Below are 18,639 nucleotides of genomic sequence, written 5' to 3'. Positions count from 1 at the left end.
GGAGGTGAGGCAGTCCCAGAAGGGGTTTTGTAGGATGACATCTTTCTTTTTTTTTTTTTTTTTTCTCCTTTGTCAGTGTGAATTATATTCCTGAGTTTGTGCCAGGCTCTGGGAGTCAAAGAAAGCTTCTGAGAAGGAAGTGAAGGGCCAGGATGTAGCTCAGTGGTTAGAGGGCTTGTCTGGTATTCATGAGGCCTGGGCTCTGTCCCTAGCAGAAAAAAAGGGGGTGGGGAGGAGAAGATGAGGAAGACCTGGGTTAATGGGAGGAATTGGTGACAATCCCCCAAAGCTGAAAAGGTATGGGAGCCCCAGTCCTCTTGTGAGTGCTGCTTACTGAGGCAGGGTTGGGCATCCGGTATGTTAAAAGGCATTAGGAGATCCCAGTGGCAACCTGGAGCTCAGAATGCACCATTGGGCTCTCGCACAGGTCATTCCTGGGCTTGTTAGTCATGGCTGACAACGGGCAGATGACACGGGCTGAGAAGGCGCAGGCCACAAAAGAGGGTGGGGTGGAGAGGCTATACAGGAGGGAGGGTGCTGAGGCAAGGTCTCTGAAGAAACGGGTCATCCCAGGGGACCCCTGCGTACAGCCTAGGTGACTGCCAGGAGCACAGGCCAGGTCTCAGCAGCTTTGAGTTTCCGGGGCAAGATTGAATGTCTTAGAGGATGTGCCAGCCAGAAGCACTTTGGAGGATAGTGGATGCTGTGAGGTGACCTTGTAGTGGACACAGCCTGAGAAGGACGCGATTGACCAGTCAGCTAACGGTGGCAATAGACAGAGATGGGTATGCAGAGATATGTTAACATGCTAAACATGTTTAACATGAGTAAAACAGGTTAAAATCAGATTTGCACACTGCTGGTGTTTCTGCCCTGGGGGCAGGGAACAGACACTGGTACCTTGGCCACTCCTTCCTGTCCATGCTCACCCTTGGGCTTTTCCCCTGGGCCTCCCAACATCAGCAACACTGGTGGAGTTGTTGAGGCTCTCTCTCTCCTCCCAGTCTCCTGGGCACCTCTGAGGCTAGGTTGCCTTCAGCCTAGGCCTCCAAGTCACCCCTGCCAGGAAGGCAGGCTTTGGTGCCATTCAGACAGGTATAGCTACTTGTCCTAGTTTAGATCTCTTGGACCCAGAACTGCCCCACTACACTGCCTTACAGCTGTTTCCCACCCTCCAGTTCATCAGTTTGCTGCTGACACCTGACCTTTGGGGTAGGTCTTGTCTAGATGTTTGTTCTTTGCTGCAAATGCTCATGCTAGGGTCAGCATGCGTTCTGGGGGGAGATCAGTGAAGGTGACATGCCTGGCCTTGTTGGACTCTGTCGGTGGCCACAGTCTGACCTCCCAGCTATGTTTCTGGCACTACCTCTCTGAGGACCTTACCCCCCACCTCTGCTGTTCCACTCCATTTTGCCCCAAAGCCAAGATGACTCCACGAAGCCCTAGGAGTGAAAGTTTCTTCTGGAGGTTTTGCCTGCCTGTTCCCTTGTAGAGACCTCAGATGTTTCTGGAGTCTTTGTGTTGGTGGCATTGTTTGGCTTGTTCAAGAAGCTCTGCCCGGGGTCTGAGCAGTTGGGAGGAAGCAGTAGGGACGATGAGGAGAAAGGCTGTTGGAAGTGATGGTAATGAGGACATCAGGGGAAGGACTGATCTTGCACGGTGCGGGGTAAAAGTCCAAAGCTGCTTCAGGGAACATGTTTGTTAGCTTGCTCTGCTCTGCAACAGATTTCACCTCACAGGAACAGTGTGAGGAGGAAAGATGTACTTTGGTTCATGGTGTCAGAGATTTCAGTCTCTGGGGTGGTTTGGCCCCCATTGCTGTTGACAGAGTCATAATAAAGGAAGGTTCCTTGAATCATTTCCTGGCAGACAGGAAGTAAGAAGGGAAAGAGGGGCAGGAATAAGACCATCAAATCACGAAATCATTGATGTGTTCTTGTTGTTGTTGTGATCATTATTAATTTTTTTTGGGGGGGGAGGAGGGACAAAGTCTCGACATGTAGCCTTGGCTGACCTGGAGCTTGTTTTGTAGACCAGGCTGGCATCAAACTCACAGTGATCTGCCTGCCCCTGCCTCCTGAGTGCTGGGATTAGAAGTGTGTGCCACCGCCACACCTGGCCCCAATCAGTATATCAATTCATTGGTTAGGACAGAGCTCTCATGGTCCAGTTACCTCTCAATGATCCACTACCATACTTCCAGAATGCAAGCCTTTTAGAGGGGTATTGCAGAGCCGAGCTGTGTAACAAGGAGAGGGCGTGTTGAGGAGACTCCTGCTGGTGTGGGATTGGTGCCTCTGATTCTGGGCCAGGGGGGCAGGAACTTAGGTCATCCTCAGAGAGAGGGCCTTGTGGGAATGAGATGGCCACTGGAGAGAAGCCGGTCAAACGTTAGAGTGACCATCCATTTGCAGCAGCCGCTATGGTCTGCACCGGACAGTGGAGGGAGCCATGAGCTACTCCAGGGCAGGCAAAGCAGATGATGCCTTCTGTCCAAGCTGTCCTAGTACCTCTGCAGCAGATGGGCCTTACCTTCTGAGTTCCGAACTCCATAGAGTGTCCCACAGGGGTCCCTGAACCTGGCTGCCCATTGTGTGGTTGTGTCTGAAGGCATTGTGGGCCTGGCCTGCTAACACTCTCTCTCATTGCTCTCTCCTGCCCATCTGCATGTGGCTGCTCTGTCTAGCTGCGCGGTGGTCCCGAGTGCCGGCTGTGTAAGTGAGCATGCCCATCCCATGCCTCTTGCAGTCCACATGCTGTGCCTGGCTGCCCCCTAGCTGCTCTGCATGGCTGTGTGGGGCTTTGGTGCTACTGAGAGCTACTGAGGCTATCCTCAGTAGACATAGAAAGGGTTAGAGATGGGGGTGAGGGGGCTATGGGAGTTGGCTTCCTTTAGAGCAGCCGCCTCGGGCTGGCCTCCCTCCAGTCAGGTAGGCTGGGGCAGGGCTGGAAGTCCAGGAGCCTGGCAGGTGAGGCTGGGAAGTGAGGTACCATCTGCCTTGTGTGTCTGCCTGTGTGCTGCTGTGCCTGTCAGTACCGCTGCGTGTCCACAGCACGTGTAGTCATCATTGCTGCTGTGGTGTGTCCTCCCGTGCAGGGAGACTGTCTTCCTGCTAAGGTGTGCGGTTGCCTCATACCTCCCGGGTGTGAGCCTGCCTGGTGTTTGTCTTCGGTGTTCATGGACCTGTCATATCTTGTGCCACCGCCAGCCTCTACCATGACTCGGCCATCCCTGGACCTGGCCTTGGTTGCTCTGGGTCTCTTCAAGCTTGAGATCAGAGCTGTATGTGGGGAGAGGTGGAGATATTGTTCAGCTCTTATAGTCCAGAGTATTTGTGCCTGGAACCCACGCCCAGAGGCTGTGTTAGAGGCTGGCAAGGAGGGGCAAGCAGCTTTTGTCCATGAGAATCTTTCCTTTGGTGAACTGCCCTTGGGGCCTCCATGGAGAGCAATGTGTGTGTATGGGGGGCGTGTCAGTCTTTAGGTTCCAGTCAGTTTAAGAATTCCCCAGAGCAAGGCACTGGTCCGGTCCCAGGATGTTTTTGTTTTTGTTTTTTTTTTTAAAAAGAATAACCACAGGATATTCCTCCAGCCCTAGTCCTGGCTCTGCTGCCCTCTGTCCACTCCGACTTTACTTTCCACCCCTCACCTGGCCCTCACCCACTCTCCCTCCGCAGGCTCTTCAGCAGCCTCGGTGAGCTGAGCACCATCTCAGCGCAGCGCAGCCCCGGGGGCCCGGGCGGAGGGGCCTCCTACTCGGTGCGGCCCAGCGGCCGGTACCCCGTGGCGAGACGAGCCCCGAGCCCAGTGAAACCCGCATCGCTGGAGCGGGTGGAGGGGCTGGGGGCGGGTGTGGGAGGCGCGGGGCGGCCCTTCGGCCTCACGCCTCCCACCATCCTCAAGTCGTCCAGCCTCTCCATCCCGCACGAACCCAAGGAAGTGCGCTTCGTGGTGCGAAGTGTGAGTGCGCGCAGCCGCTCCCCCTCACCATCTCCGCTGCCCTCGCCTTCTCCCGGCTCTGGTCCCAGTGCCGGCCCGCGTCGGCCATTTCAACAGAAGCCCCTGCAGCTCTGGAGCAAGTTTGATGTGGGCGACTGGCTGGAGAGCATCCATTTAGGCGAGCACCGAGACCGCTTCGAGGACCATGAGATCGAAGGCGCACACCTGCCTGCGCTTACCAAGGAAGACTTCGTGGAGCTGGGCGTCACACGCGTTGGCCACCGCATGAACATCGAGCGTGCGCTCAGGCAGCTGGATGGCAGCTGACGCCCCACTCCCTCTCCTGTTCCTGCTGCGCCCTGCCGGCAGGGCCCCCACCCCTACTCCAGGCCGCAGGCTCGGCTCGCCCCCTACCACGGCGCCCGGGCCAGGAATGTTGCATGAATCGTCCTGTTTGCTGTTGCTTGGAGACTTGCCCTGTACATTGCTTAGTGCCCTCCCCTGCCGCTGAACCCCACCCAGCACACAGTAAGGGCGCGGACCAGGGGGGCTGGGTGGAAGGGTGGGGCAGGGTGCTCTGGCCTGACCACCTCCTCCACAGCTCCTGGTGGCCATTCTTCCAGAGGGGGAACCTAGTCCAGCATGCGAGGTCAGGACACGCCTTGGTGACTCGGGGGGGGGAGGGGGGAGACATTGGGGTTCTCGATAGGGGCCAAGGAGCCCCTTGTTTTACATATTTTAATCCACTCTATATTTGGAAAGAGAAAAGGAACAAATATCTCTGTCCGTAACAGTTCCCGCCCTCTTCCCCTCTAGTCCTCTCGCTGGTCCCGCCACAGCTGCCCAGTCTTCCATTCCCGGCCCCTCACTGCCACCCCATACAGGGCAGGGGACACTCCAGCTGGCCTGGGGTTAGCCAGGGTTCTGGCAGCCCACCCTGGGGACCCCGGCTCAGCCCCCTTCCTTCGCTGAGCTATAGTACGCCCCACCCACCCTTTAGGTGCTGCTCAGGGGGACGGGTGGCAGGCACTGCCTGCCGGGCACTAGCAGGGCCAGGTGGCCTGGGAGATTATTGCCCTGGGGCTGGGCCCCCGGTAACCCAACCCCAGCCATCATCTTCACAGGGTCTCTCCCAAAGGAGGGGTCTAACCTTTCCCACTTCTTGGGCAACTACAGCAGAGAAGCCTCCCTGCCTCACACCCCAAAGACTCCCCAATTCCTGCCCTGTGTGTGTGTGCGCGCCACATAATGTGTGCGCACGCCTGTGTGCTTGTGAAAACTGGGTGTGGCTGATCGCATGGGTGCCCTGTTTGTGCTTGATTTGTGGAGTGGTCCCCAGGGGCTGTTCTGGATGGGTGGGAGGTTGTGGAAGCTTGCACAGAGTGCATGCATGGATGTGTGCCGGTGAAAGGGCCCCGTCTTCTCCAAAGAAAGGCTGTCCTCCTCTTGGGTCCTGCTGTTTTCTCAGCCTGTTCCCCCTTATCCCCCCCCCAGCTTAAGCAGGGGTTCTTGGTGAATCCTTTTAGCTTTGGGAGGCCTCAAGGGCTCCCCTGCAGGCAGTACCCCTTTGAGCTTCTAAGGGAATTGTGGGGACCACTAAAATCAGGCCACAACAGCCCTTGGAGAGAGGCAAAGACTCCTGAGGTGCCCTGGCCCCCTTACTGTGACTCCTCACACTCAGCAATGACCTGTGGGGTGGGGGGCCCTGGGGCATTTTTAAACATAGGGTTTGGAGTCTGGAATGAGCTCCATCCACGTCATTCACAGTTTCTGTTTCTATTTCTAGCTTTTTTTAATAAAAAAATAATATATATATATATATATAAAGACAGAAAACAGGTGTTTTCATGGCCCAGGGGCTTGGCACGCCGGTCTGTGCCCGCCCGCCCCACCCTGGCCAACCGGCCCCATTCCCTGGACACAGAGTCACACCCACTAACCCTCTTACCAACAGAGCAGGTCACACACACAGCAGCAGTCACTGTAACAGACTGCCACATACACAGTCTCACATTTACCTGTGGGTTTTTGGTTCTGTTCAATTTGGGTTTTTAACTTTACAGGGTCAGTCCCGCCTCACCCCCCTCCCCTTTTGTATGGAGTTCCATCTCGGGGGCTTTCAACCCCCTGCTCCAGTCCTGAGGCCTCCTGACCCTGACGTTGTGATACACCCCACAGAGATCTATGTTTCTTATATTATTATTATTAATAATAATTATTATAATATTATGTAATAAATTTATAAGAAATGAAATCATGTTTCGGTTTGTTTGCTTAGGGTTAGGGAATAGGGCCTGTTCCTCAGACAGGTCCCACAGGTCCACAGCCTTGGCTCAGTGTGCTGTGGACTCAGCAGCGTCTTTGGAGCAAGCCTTTCTAGACCTTCTTGCTAGATTGACCTCCAGTTTGCTAGACCCTGGCTCAGGCTTTCTGAAGACTTTTTAGCACCTCGCTTTTTTTTAAAAAAACATTTTTATGTCTAACTATGTCTGCGTTAAGTGTATGACAAATGTGTTAGGGTGCCCTTGAGAGATAGCTGGTGTTTTGGCAGTTGTGAGCTCCCCAGTGTGGGTGCTAAGAACCAGCCTCTGGTCCTCTGCAAGAACAGCGAGCATTCTTACCCGCTGAGCCCTCTCTCCAGCCCTGGATAGCAACCTTTAGTCTGATAGTCCCCTGGGGTCCTTGTCGCTATTTCTTCTTTGCTTTCTGGTGCTGGGGGCCAGGACTTTACCACTGAGCAATACCGCCCATCCCGCTTTTAAACCCGGGACTTGAAACCTTCCTGCGGTGTCTAGTTTATAAAATCTACTTTAAAATTCAGACCTCGCTTCCCTTTCTATGTGCTGGTCCCCAGCGGCTCGCTGTGTTTGGCCTCACTTCCCCTGGGTCGATGCAATGGTTTCCCACCTCCATTCCTACCTTCTGCTCCCCTCCCCCACCAGATGACAGATGAAGCTGGTGAGGGCCCCCTTATGTCCTTCTACCCTCTCCCGTACTTTCTCCCGCCTGCTGTTCCCAGCTTTGCTGTAACCCCGACCGGTCCACTCTCTACTTTCCTTGCCTACATCACCTACCTACCCTTTTACCACCCTCACTGGCCGTGCTCTAAGCCCATTCTTCCAGGGAGCCCTCCTTGCTCTGCTTTTTTCAGAGTCCGGGTTGGATTCTCTGGGCTCTCGCTATTGTTCCCAGTTAAAGGAGATTGGCTCTTCTTACATCGCATCGTGTCTACTCCCTTAAGGGTTAGCTTCTCAAAGACGCGAGGTTTACCTTTTTCCTGTTTCCTCTGAACCTTGCACAGACCTGACCTCCAAGAGCACATTTACAGACAAGGCCAGCAGCCAGCTGCCACCAGCCAATCACATCGCGGGGAGGGGGCGGAGACCCACACTTTCTGCCGCGTCGGGGAGGGGAGGCGGGGCTAGCTATGAATGAGCACAGTCAGGTGAGCAGGCAGCCGGATTCCTACCCAACAAGAAGTTGGAGAGACAGCCAAGGGATCAAGAGATCTAACAAGCCTGAAGGAAGGAGCTTCAGAGAAAGCAAGCAGGTTAGTGGCTCAGGCATTAGGAATACCGACCACAGATTTTGATGCTCTAGAAGTTATTCTGGAGTTGAGGGTGGGGCCAGGGAGGAGTTGGTTAGGAAACCGGGGAGCAGAGGTAATCCTAGATAGCAAGGGATGCCTTTGACCCCTTCACCTAGGAAAAGCAGGTTCCCTGGGTGGCTTCAAGGAGCAGGTGAGGTCTGGTGACCTAAAGCAGACTCCTTTGAAATGCCTGTGCTCCCTGAAGCTTAGTTATGAACTTAAACCTAGCTGGACTATGTAACCCACATGTCACCGCAGCCCCGGAGTGGGTATCACGCATGCAGCCTGTTGTAGAATTGGAGAAGGCTCTTTCTGCAGTGACTTTGTTACAGTCACCTGGAATGTAGACACCAGGTCTCCAGACTCGGTCCTTAACACACTTCCTAAATAGTTTCAACGAGGCAACTTGTCTTTGGTTTTAAAGTTTATATTCAGCGAATTTACCGTGACCCCAGTCAACAAGGCTGGGGTGTCACAAAAATGGTACACACAAACATTTAAAATAAACATTTTCTTGTCAATAATTCTTCTGGGTTTACGTATATAGGAGAAGCCCCATCTCTGGGAGCCCCATCAGGCCGTGTTGGGCCACTTGCCCCATATACCCATCGAAGAGATGGGTAGTGGTGGGAAGAAGAGAAAGCAGAGAAGGAGAATCAAGTCTGACATGAACTTCAAATAGGGCAGGAGGCAAGAAGCATGTGTATTAAACAGTCCAGGTCAGGGGTGGGTCTACTGGGTTACTGTCTCAAATTTAATTTTCTGAGGTGGCTAAAGAAGTTTTTACTTCTTTACATGAGGAAAGCAATGTAAAGATTTTCACAACACAACGGTACCATCATAGACACCTCCCTTCGTGAGTGATCTGTCTGCAGTGTTCTTCTACATGAGGCACTCCTAGTGGCTGTAGGTTTAAAATGATGGCTTCAGGGACCCTTTTTGGGGTCTGTAGCGGGACAGGATAAAGCTGACAGTAAAAGGCTGGGAAGATGGGCCAGTCGGTAAAGTATATATGCTTTGCAAGTTCCAAACTCCAGAAACTAAGGAAATCCGGGTGTAGTAGCATGTGCTAAAATCCCTGTTCTTCTGTAATGAGGAATCGGAGGCAGAAACCTGAGGTTTTCCAGAAGCCTGTTTGCTGGCTAGTTCCCTAGCATATACAGCATCGAACAACAAAAAGACTCCTTAGACAAGGTAGGGAGGGCAAGGCTTGCTGCCTACGATTGTCCTCTGATGCTAAAACATGCAATGGGGCATTTGAGTGGTCATACACATAGAAATATTCAATTATGCGTCTATGTGCACGCACGCACGCACACACGCACGCACGGCAGTCTCAGTGACTGATTGGGCCTTCAGCCTTCAAGGCTGATGTGAGATAGGTGGCTATCAGTGGATTTTAGGTACTCTGATATCCCTATGGGCAGCATCAGGCAAGTGTCTGACCGTAAGCAGACAGACATATAAGATGAAGGCAGATAGGCTAGGCTTCCATTCGGCTTTAAATTACTCAGTGGACCCAAGAGAGGAGTCAGTGCTTCTTAGCAAAAATGATTTCTAAATGCTTTTGTAACTTTATGCCCATTAAAAATTTTAAAATGCCCGGGTAGTCTTTTATCTATAAGAATATATTATTGTACTGATGTGCTATCTGCTGTACTAATGGGGTTCATTCTCTTCTTTTTTTTTTTCTCAAGATTTATTTTATTTATATGAGTATACTGTCGCTGTCTTCAGACACACCAGAAGAGGGCACTGGATCTCATTACAGATGGTTGTGAGCCACTATGTGGTTGCTGGGAATTGAACTCAGGACCTCTGGAAGAGCAGTCGGTGCTCTTAACCTCTAAGTCATCTCTCCAGACTCCTCTCTTATTTTTCAAGACAGGTTTCTGTGTGTAGCCCTGGTTGTCCTTGAACTTTCTTAACTAGGGTGGCCTCAAACTCAGAGAGTCACCTGCCTCTGCCTCCTGAGTGGTGGGATTAAAGATGCACAGTACCACACCAGGCAGATGTTCCTTATTGTAAATATTAACGTTGCAGTTCTGGAGATATAACCCAAGGCCTTAAGCATGTCAGACAAATGCTCTGTAACTGAGCTATACCCACAGCCTTAACATTCAAAACTTAGGTTTAATGTCACTTTTTGAATTCATGTTGCCGTGTTATAAAAAATGTTTTATTTGTTTGTTTATTGTATGTGAGTACACTGTAGCTGTCTTCAGACACACCAGAAGAGGACATCGGATCCCAGTACAGACGGTTGTGAGCCACCATGTGGTTGCTGGGAATTGAACTCAGGACCTCTGGAAGAGCAGTCGGTGCTCTTAACCTCTAAGTCATCTCTCCAGACTCCTCTCTTATTTTTCAAGACAGGTTTCTGTGTGTAGCCCTGGTTGTCCTTGAACTTTCTTTGTAACTAGGGTGGCCTCAAACTCAGAGAGTCACCTGTCTCTGCCTCCTGAGTGGTGGGATTAAAGATGCACAGTACCACACCAGGCAGATGTTCCTTATTGTAAATATTAACGTTGCAGTTCTGGAGATATAACCCAAGGCCTTAAGCATGTCAGACAAATGCTCTGTAACTGAGCTATACCCACAGCCTTAACATTCAAAACTTAGGTTTAATGTCACTTTTTGAATTCATGTTGCCGTGTTATAAAAAATGTTTTATTTGTTTGTTTATTGTATGTGAGTACACTGTAGCTGTCTTCAGACACACCAGAAGAGGACATCGGATCCCAGTACAGACGGTTGTGAGCCACCATGTGGTTGCTGGGAATTGAACTCAGGACCTCTGGAAGAGCAGTTAATGCCTTTAACCGCTGAGCCATCTCTCCAGCCACCTCTTTTGGTTTTGTTTATTTTTTGTTTGTTTCTGTTTTGAAACAGGTTTTTTTTTTTTTTTTTTTTTTTTTTTTTTTTTTTTTTTTTTTTTTTCTGGTGTAGCCCTGGCTGTCGTGGAATTCACTCTGTAAACCAGGATGGCTTCAAACTCGGATCTGTCAGCCGCTGCCTCTCTTGTGCTGGGGATTAAGGGTGTGCATCACCGGAACCAGGGTGCCATTTCTTATAAAAATATTGTTGCTTTTTTTTTTTTTTATTTTGTGTGTTTGTGTGCCATGTTGCACAAGTGGAGGTCAGAAGACGACTTGTGGGGGTTGGTTCTCTGCTACTACCATGGTGTGAGGTTCTGGGATTGACCTCACACTTGGGCTTGGTGGTAGGTACCTTTCCATGCTTATCCATCTTTCTGGTCCCCCTTTCTTGACTATTTCCCAAGCCTTTGGGTTGTTTATCAGGTACAACCTGGCACCCAGGCATGATAGGCCTTCTCACACTCAGTGGCTACGATGAGACTTCCTAACTCCCAGGTGGGTGAAAAAGAACTATTTAGCCTTCATAGAGAGAAAACAAGACTTACTATCTAGTGTGAAGCTTAAGGATAAGGAACCTTAAGCTCTGCTTCAGGAGAGAAAAACCCTCCTGACATAGAGAAGAAAAAGTATCTTTGTGATTCAGATAAAAAGCTCCCGATGAAGTATCTGAGAGCTCTGGAATTGATTTAAGCACGTCTGTATGTTCAGGTAGAGGAGGGACCACTTTATTACATGCAGGCAGCCAAATCTCATGGTCCTCACACAGTTGTCTCCCACTCTCACCCCTTTATGGTCTTGAACTCATTCTGCAGCCCAGGTAGGATTTGAACCTGTGGTCTTCCTCTTGCCCTAGTTTCTGAGTAACTGGAACTACAAGCCTTCAGCATGAAGTTCTACTAGCATTTGGGTATTTATGCCATAAATGCCTTTTTGATATATACCATAAGGTCTAGTTCCTAACGAGTAGGATAGAAACAGAGTTATGTAAGAGAATTTGAGGAATTTGCTATTTGAAGGCTGGGCATTTGCTCACATTTTTCATTGAAGGTGTAAATTTGAAAATGAACATTCAGTATTTCTACAAATTAACGAGGAATGGTAGTAGGGGTGTTAGTCATGACCAGAGATGATATTCATTCGTCATGTTAGCTATCTAAAATTATATAATGCCTTCTCAGTCCTGTTAGCAGTTGTGTGGGATCAGGTACATATTACTCCGACTGAGAAAGTAGACTCATTCCTATGGCTGAGGGATACATGTCTGGTACATGTTAGACCTGGGGTTCTTTGACCTCTGCTCCTGACCTTTCCCACAGGCCACATTGTTCCTATTCCAGTTTAGAGGCTCTAACATGGCAGAGTATCAAGGTGAGAGCCCATGCATTAGGGAGGAGGTTCTTCAGTCCCCTGAGGTCATGTCCTACCAACTCGCCTTAGAAACTAAGATCTTCTTAATTTTACTTAGGAGAAATAAGACCGCCTGTTAGAATATAGGGAGAGAACACAATTCAATACAGAGGTAAGAGAGTTAAGTCATCCTTTATTTATTCAGATAATGTAAATGAGCTCTTATGAGTTCCTGGTAAAAGTAGGTGAGATGTCTTGGCCCAGGACATCTGACCCAGATGTGCATTGAGACACTCAAGGCTCTTAAGCATAAGGGCATTGCGACTACAAGTTGAGAGGGCTGGGGGAGATGGCTCCATGGTTAAGAGCACTGACTGCTCTTCTAGAAGTCCTGAGTTCAATTCCCAGCAACCACATTGTGGTTCACAACCATCTGTAATGTACTCATAAAAATAAATAAATATTTTAAAAAAAGACTACAAGTTGAGACAAGAGAACACAGGGTGGGGTGGCAGAGGGAGTTGCTATCATTATTCAGCAAAAGAGATGAGACTGCTTGGTGCTGATGTAGGCTAGATGAGACTTAGTAGCATTCTCATAGAGGAGATATGCTTATAGCCTAAGAGGGAGGATGATATCTTCTAGTCACAGAGAAAAGACAAAACCTCCAAAGCAATAGTTCTCAACTTTCCTGATGCTGTGACCCTTTAATACAGCTCCTCATGTTGTGGTGACCCCCAACCATAAATTTATTCTATTGCTACTTCATTAGTGTAAATTTTGCTGCTGTTATGATTTGTAATATAAACATCTGAGAATCAAGATATCTGATTATGCAACCCCCAAAGGGGTTTGCAAACCACAGGTTGAAAAAACCCTGCTCCAGATGCATGAAGTAATGAGTCCTGATTGTGGGGGACAAGATGCTCTGATACCCTGGGATACTCTGATAGGGTATATAAGACTTCCTCATACTCAAACAGAAGATACTGAGTTTTGTGATCCTCAGGCAGAAATGGAGTTGAGATGATATTCTTGGAAAGGAGGGAAAGTATATGACATTTAGATAGGGGGATGAGACTGTACTCAACCAGGGAGAGGAGACTTCTTTTAGGAAAAATGAATTCTTCTGGCACTTCATTATGGGAGTTGAGACTCACAGAACATTAATATAGTTAAGGTACAACCAATACTCAGGCAGAGGATATAGGATCTCTTGATTCTGGTACAGAACATGTGACAGGGTACTACTCAGATGAAAGAAATGAGACCTCGGGCCCTGAGGTGGAGAACAACAGTTGTTCTCACGTGTGGAGAGGCAAAGTCAGCTCTCTGATGCTTAGGTAAGATATTCAATACCTTATTGGTCACCCTTGGGAGATGTGACCTCCTGAAAGTTATATAATAAAGTATGACATTCATTTAAATGTACCCAGAGAAATCAAGATCATCCCATAAAATGAGATCTCAACATAACGGGGGGAAATAAAAATGTCTGGATGGGTAGGGGCATTGGCGTCTTGTGACACATCCTAGAGGAGAAGCAACCTTTTTATACTATAAAAAGCTGGCGGGGACTTACTGTCAAGAGGAGATGAGACCTTCTGACATCGTTACAGGGAAGGAAGAACATCAGAGTATGTGACATACATCTGTCATACTATCTACTGATAATCCAATATTAAAAAAAAAAGACACTTGCTATGCAGATGGCCGTGATGAGAATTCCTGCTGCTCAAGTATAGGTGATCATAAATGGCGGTACTTATGTTCAAAAGAGGAGAACTAGAGAACTTCAAGAAGTATGTGATACTCAGCAACGGGCAAGAAGATAGGCTTTGAAGTTATAAGTCAAGAAACTTCAAAAAGGCTCCTTGAAAGTGTTCTGGGGACATCACATCTCCCCCCATCCCCACCTCCATGTACTGAGGATCTATCAGCCAGCAGAACCCAATTTTTTTTTTTAAAGCTGTGAACGTATCGTATATATTACCACATTACAGGAGGGTCAAGCTGTTCTTCAGTCCATGAGCCTGTTGTGGTATCATCCCCTAGAGAGAATATCCCAAACATTCATAAATTGAAACTTAAGGCTCACTTAGGATGAATAAAAAGGTCTTGCAAGACTCAAATTGAGCCTTAGTTATCAGGAGACTCCCTTGAATGAGATGAGAGATCGGAGATCAATGCAAAAGCCAAAGGTTTATTGTTCCAGCGTGCAGGGGCTGACCTACATCTAGAGGAGAGGCAACCACAAACTCTCCATTAGTGCAGTTTTTATACATTTTGTAGAGGGTGGGTTACAGCGATGGTGATTAGGCATACAAGCATTGGTGGGGTCAATTGACCTTTAAGATGATTGGCTGCCGCCAACCTGGGCCATGTTGGGGTTCCCGACCCACACTCCAGGGGCTGGTGCTAGATAAGGTTGAGATGGGGGTGGGCGGGGGGTGGGGGTAGTGGGGTGGGTATGGCTACCTGGAGCCTCAGAGGCACACCGGAAACTGGCTAGATAAGACTGGAACACACCCTCCTGGAGGGGAGGGTTCACTCAGCGCCCTGAGGCTGGTGGGAAATTACTAGCCTTTTCTTTTCATTCCCCCATCTTTCTTGTGAGTGTTTCAGTTATGAAATCACCCAGCTTCCCGGCCATAACAGCCTGGTATTGGTGCCTAAGCACCATTGCTTGCACTGTGTTGATTCGGTCGTTAACAAAGACCACAGGACGATTTAAAATGCAGGGTCCAAAGGTTCAAAGCAAAAGTAAAAACAACTAAAGGTCCTAACAAGGTAGAAACCAGGATGGTTAACCATGGGGAGGAATTAAAGTATGATTTGAACCAGCCCCTGTGCCACCTTTCTTTTCTCTTTTTCTCTTGGCTAGCCCTTCTCTCGTCTTGGCTGTCATCCTATCACAGTTTGTACAACCCGAGTCCCCAAATTTTTCTCTTTAACCACCGTGTTGTTTCTTTGTCTTTTTCAGTGAATCTGATTATTATTGGGTTATAGGTGGCGTTTGCGCAGAAGGCATCCCAATATCCTCAGCCTTCCTGTAGCCCCCTGTCCCCGTAGTGTAATTTCTTTTTACTGTGATCAAGTCCCAAGAGGAGGATGGGTTCCAGTAGGTAACTGCTGTAGTCTCACATCCCCAAGTGGCGCAGTAAAACTCGTCTGGACCCCCTGCCTCAGTGAATTTCTGCCTGGCTTCTTCTATCTTCAGCGCAAATGTAAACGGGGGTCTCTCACAGGTGATACCTCCATGCAGGGAATGCACACCTTATTGTCCCCCCCCCCCTCAGTACAGTTCAGAGCCCTCTTTTTCTCATATGGGCAGTTTGCTTTTGTCAGAGCTCCCGTCATGGGTGGGGATGTCCCACGAGCCAAGACCTGCCACCAGCTGTCACAGGTTAAAAGTGAAGTGGGGCCACCAGGTGTTGAGGGGTTTGGAAGTCATCAGGGAGGTGACCTCATCTCCAGTTCCAAATCCAGGTTTGACTGACGGGTACATGGGGCAGTTGAGGTCCCCGTGGAGCAGGGCGTCTGCAGGTGGCTAGCAATTTGGGCCTTTTTTTTTTTCTTTCTGTTGTATATTTTGAGTGAGGCTATCCCTTAGTCCAATCCCATTTCCCAGAGAGTATCTCTTGCAGGCCCATAACTGGGATAGGCTCCTGCATGGCCACTTAAAGCCACATGATCTCCCTGGTTATTGTCCCGGGCCACTGAGTCTCTTCCCTTCTGATGCCCTGGGCAAGGAATTACACTCACAGTTTCTGACTTCATCAGGACATCCAAGAGACCCAAGATTTCCTGCTTGTTTTTTTTTTTTTTTTATTTCTTTTTCCTTTGATGTGAGCAGTCCTCTCTCTTCATATATAGTCTCATGTACGTGGGCTGTGGCAAAGGCATACCTGCTATCCATGTAGATGTTAGTTTTTTTGCTGGCCCCAAGTTCCAAGGAAAATTAGCTCCACTTTCTGTGCTGACATGCTGACATGCTGGGGTAGAGGTTCAGCCCAGACGACATTTGTGCAGTCCACTACAGCAGCTCCCACTTGACTCTGATCTTCATGGAAAAACTGCTCCTGTCTGTAAACCAGGTAGCCTCAGCTCCTGGCAGGGGTTCCGTAGGAGAGGTCTTTCCTTTACTCATGGGCTTCTGAGTGTTTCTTGACACCTGTGCTGTGGTGGCTCAAGGTTGAGATCGGGCAGCAAGGTGGCCAGATTGAGCCCAACCAATGGAATCTAGTCCATGTCAGCAGACCTGTGATCCCATCCTCTGGGTCTTCTCATAAAGTATTCTTGACTTCTGGGTGCCAAGGTCAGGCAGAAGAAAGCATCTTTCAAGTCTAAGACCGTGCACCAAATTCTGAAAGGTGGCAAAGAACTCAACAGAGTGTAGGGGTTAGGCACAGTAGGGTGGATGTCAGCCACTCAACAGTTTACCTCACGTTAAGTCCTAGACTGAGGAATAATCATTGGTGTCTGATTTGTTAACTGGCAGGAGGTGTTCTAGCCCAAACGGTACTAAACAACAACCTAAGCTGGAGGAAGCTGGAGATGTGTGGCTTAATTTCTTCTTGTGCCTACCCCGACACTGGGTACTGGTGCACCAGGATCAGTCTGGGTCTTAAGCTCCATGTACACAGGGGCCTGCAGACATGCATGGCTTAGCCCTGCTGTTTCAGCCCAAGCAAGAGGAAACTTTTCCAGCCACTAAACAATGTCTTCTGTCTTTTGGGTGTTGGTCTCAAACAATTTGTATTTGTCCTCCGGCCTAATAGGAAGGACCTGGACATTTTCTCTAGCAGGACCCGTCAGGTGAGGGCCCTCGGGAAGAAAGTAGATCTGAATCCCCATCTTGGAAAGCAAATCTCACCCCAACAGAGGGTAGGGGCAGTCTGGGATGCCCACAAATGATTGGGATACCCAAACCACCCCCAGGTTCATTGTTCTATGAATTCTATGATAGTCTGTGAATTCATTTTTGTGCCAGTGGCTCCTTGGACCCGATTTTATTTTTTTCTTGAAAATGGGGCTATAAGCTTGGAGGAGGATCAAATATTGAGCCCGTGTCCACCAAGAATTGAGTGGGTTTCCTCTCCACTCTCAGAGTTACTCTGGGTTTGGGGAAGGGGTCTGAAATCTGTCCTCCCTAGTCATTGTCTTCCCCCAGGGCTAACACCTTCGCTGTTTGGGGGAGTTTTCCCAAGGCCTGGGATTTCTTGCCCCCAGCTTCTGTTTGTTAGGGCGCTCTCAGGCCCAGTGGCTCCTTGCAAAATGTGCACTGGTCCTTTTCAAGGGGTTTTCTGTCTATCTTTGGTTGGAGTAGTCTCTCTTCTTTGCTTTCCCTAACTTCTGTAGTCAAGATTTTCTGTAAATTCCTTTCCTGTTGCCTTAAAAAAAAAATCTCATTTTATCGTCTCCCTTTCTCTTTCTCTGCTCCTTTTCCTCCTCTGTCTTCCTGTTATGGTAGACTTTCTCAGCAACCTGCACTAAATCCCTCACTGACTTATTCTGTAGTCCCTCTAGTCTCTGAAGCTGTTTCCTGACATCTCTACTAGCCTGGTCTATAAAAGCTATAGTCACAGTAGCTTTGTTTACTTGCTATTGCTGGGGTCTTAGGGTATATATTGGCAGAATGCCTCATGAGCTGCTCTAGAAAGGCTGAGGGTGACTCCTCTTGTCCCTGCTTAATCTCACATTCCTTGGTCAAATTGGTGGGTCATCCTGTGACCCCCTTGAGACATGCCAATGGAGCCTGGGTGGTAGGCCTCCAGGTGCTCCTTACCTTTTGCTGTATTAAAGTCTCAGCCAGGTCTACTCAGGGGAAATCTGCTGTCTATGGCAGCATGGTCAATCGATGGTGCCCCCATGTCTGAGGGGACATTCTTTCTGGCTTTCTGCATTATCCTCTTGTGAAGACCACTCTCACGAGTTGTTGGATATCATCCCAGGTGGGCTGCTGAGTAAATAAAGCAGTCTGAGATTAATAACCGTTGGGGTTATCTGAAAAGGAGTGTGTGTGTAGGGTGGGCCTTCCAGTTGATATGGGCACAGAAACCAGGTAATTGGGCGACTCATCCAGCTCAAGCTGGTGTCAAGTCTAACAGGTTCCAAAAGGGGGGCTAGAAGCATCCTCTAGACTCCCCGAAGTCATGACCTTAAGGCACATCTGCCAGCCACAATTTGACTGCACCAGATCAGAGGCTCTCTAAGCCTTACAGATGTTCACGAGCAAACTGAAACCAAGACAGACAACTTGGATACAGACAACATGAATACTGACAAGACAACATGGTTACAGACAACATGGATACAGACAACATGGCTACAGACAACACAGATACAGACAACACAGATACAGACAACATGAATACCATCAACATGGATACAAACAAAACAACACGGATACAGACAACATGGACACAGACAACATGGATACAGACAACATGGATACAGACAAGACAACACGGATACAGAAAACATGGATACAGACAACCTCGGTACCTGACATCAAGCTGTTCCTCTGACCATCATTCCTTGTGACCTCATTCGGCGAGGGGGGGATGTCTGGCTTCCCAGCCCATGCACCAAATGCAAATTGAGCCTTCACTACTGGAAGACTCCCTTGAATGAGATGAGAGATCAGAGATTGATGCAAAAGCTAGAGGTTTATTGTTCCAGCTCGCAGGGGCTGACCTACATCTAGAGGAGAGGCAACCACGAACTCTCTGTTAGTGCAGTTTTTATACATTTTGTAGAGGGTGGGTTACAGCGATGGTGATTAGGCATACAAGCATTGGTGGGGTCAACTGACCTTTAAGGTGATTGGCTGCCGTCAACCTGGGCCATGTTGGGGTTCCCAACCCACACTCTAGGGGTTGG

The 18,639-nt window shown here is 49.1% G+C and overlaps 1 protein-coding gene across 5 annotated transcripts in view; it reads left to right on the top strand.

Moving 5' to 3' along the window:
* The window catches only part of SHANK3 (SH3 and multiple ankyrin repeat domains 3), a 59,237-nt gene extending 53,069 nt beyond the window's left edge, over nt 1–6,168 (top strand). For 2 of the 5 annotated variants that reach the window (XM_080939885.1, XM_080939886.1), the window contains one exon: nt 3,678–6,168. In XM_080939885.1, the coding sequence (XP_080796011.1) occupies nt 3,678–4,266 (589 nt within the window). In that variant the 3' untranslated portion in view covers nt 4,267–6,168. Of the gene's footprint in view, nt 1–2,686 lie in introns of all 5 variants that reach the window. The other 3 variants (XM_080939889.1, XM_080939888.1, XM_080939887.1) reach the window with 3 other exon arrangements.
* The last annotated feature ends 12,471 nt before the right edge of the window (nt 6,169–18,639 follow it).

Source organism: Micromys minutus, assembly GCF_963924665.1.
Source record: "Micromys minutus genome assembly, chromosome: 27".
NCBI lineage: Eukaryota > Metazoa > Chordata > Mammalia > Rodentia > Muridae > Micromys > Micromys minutus.
The sequence above is the reverse complement of the archived record's forward strand: the minus strand, read 5'-3'. Positions and strand labels throughout refer to the sequence as shown.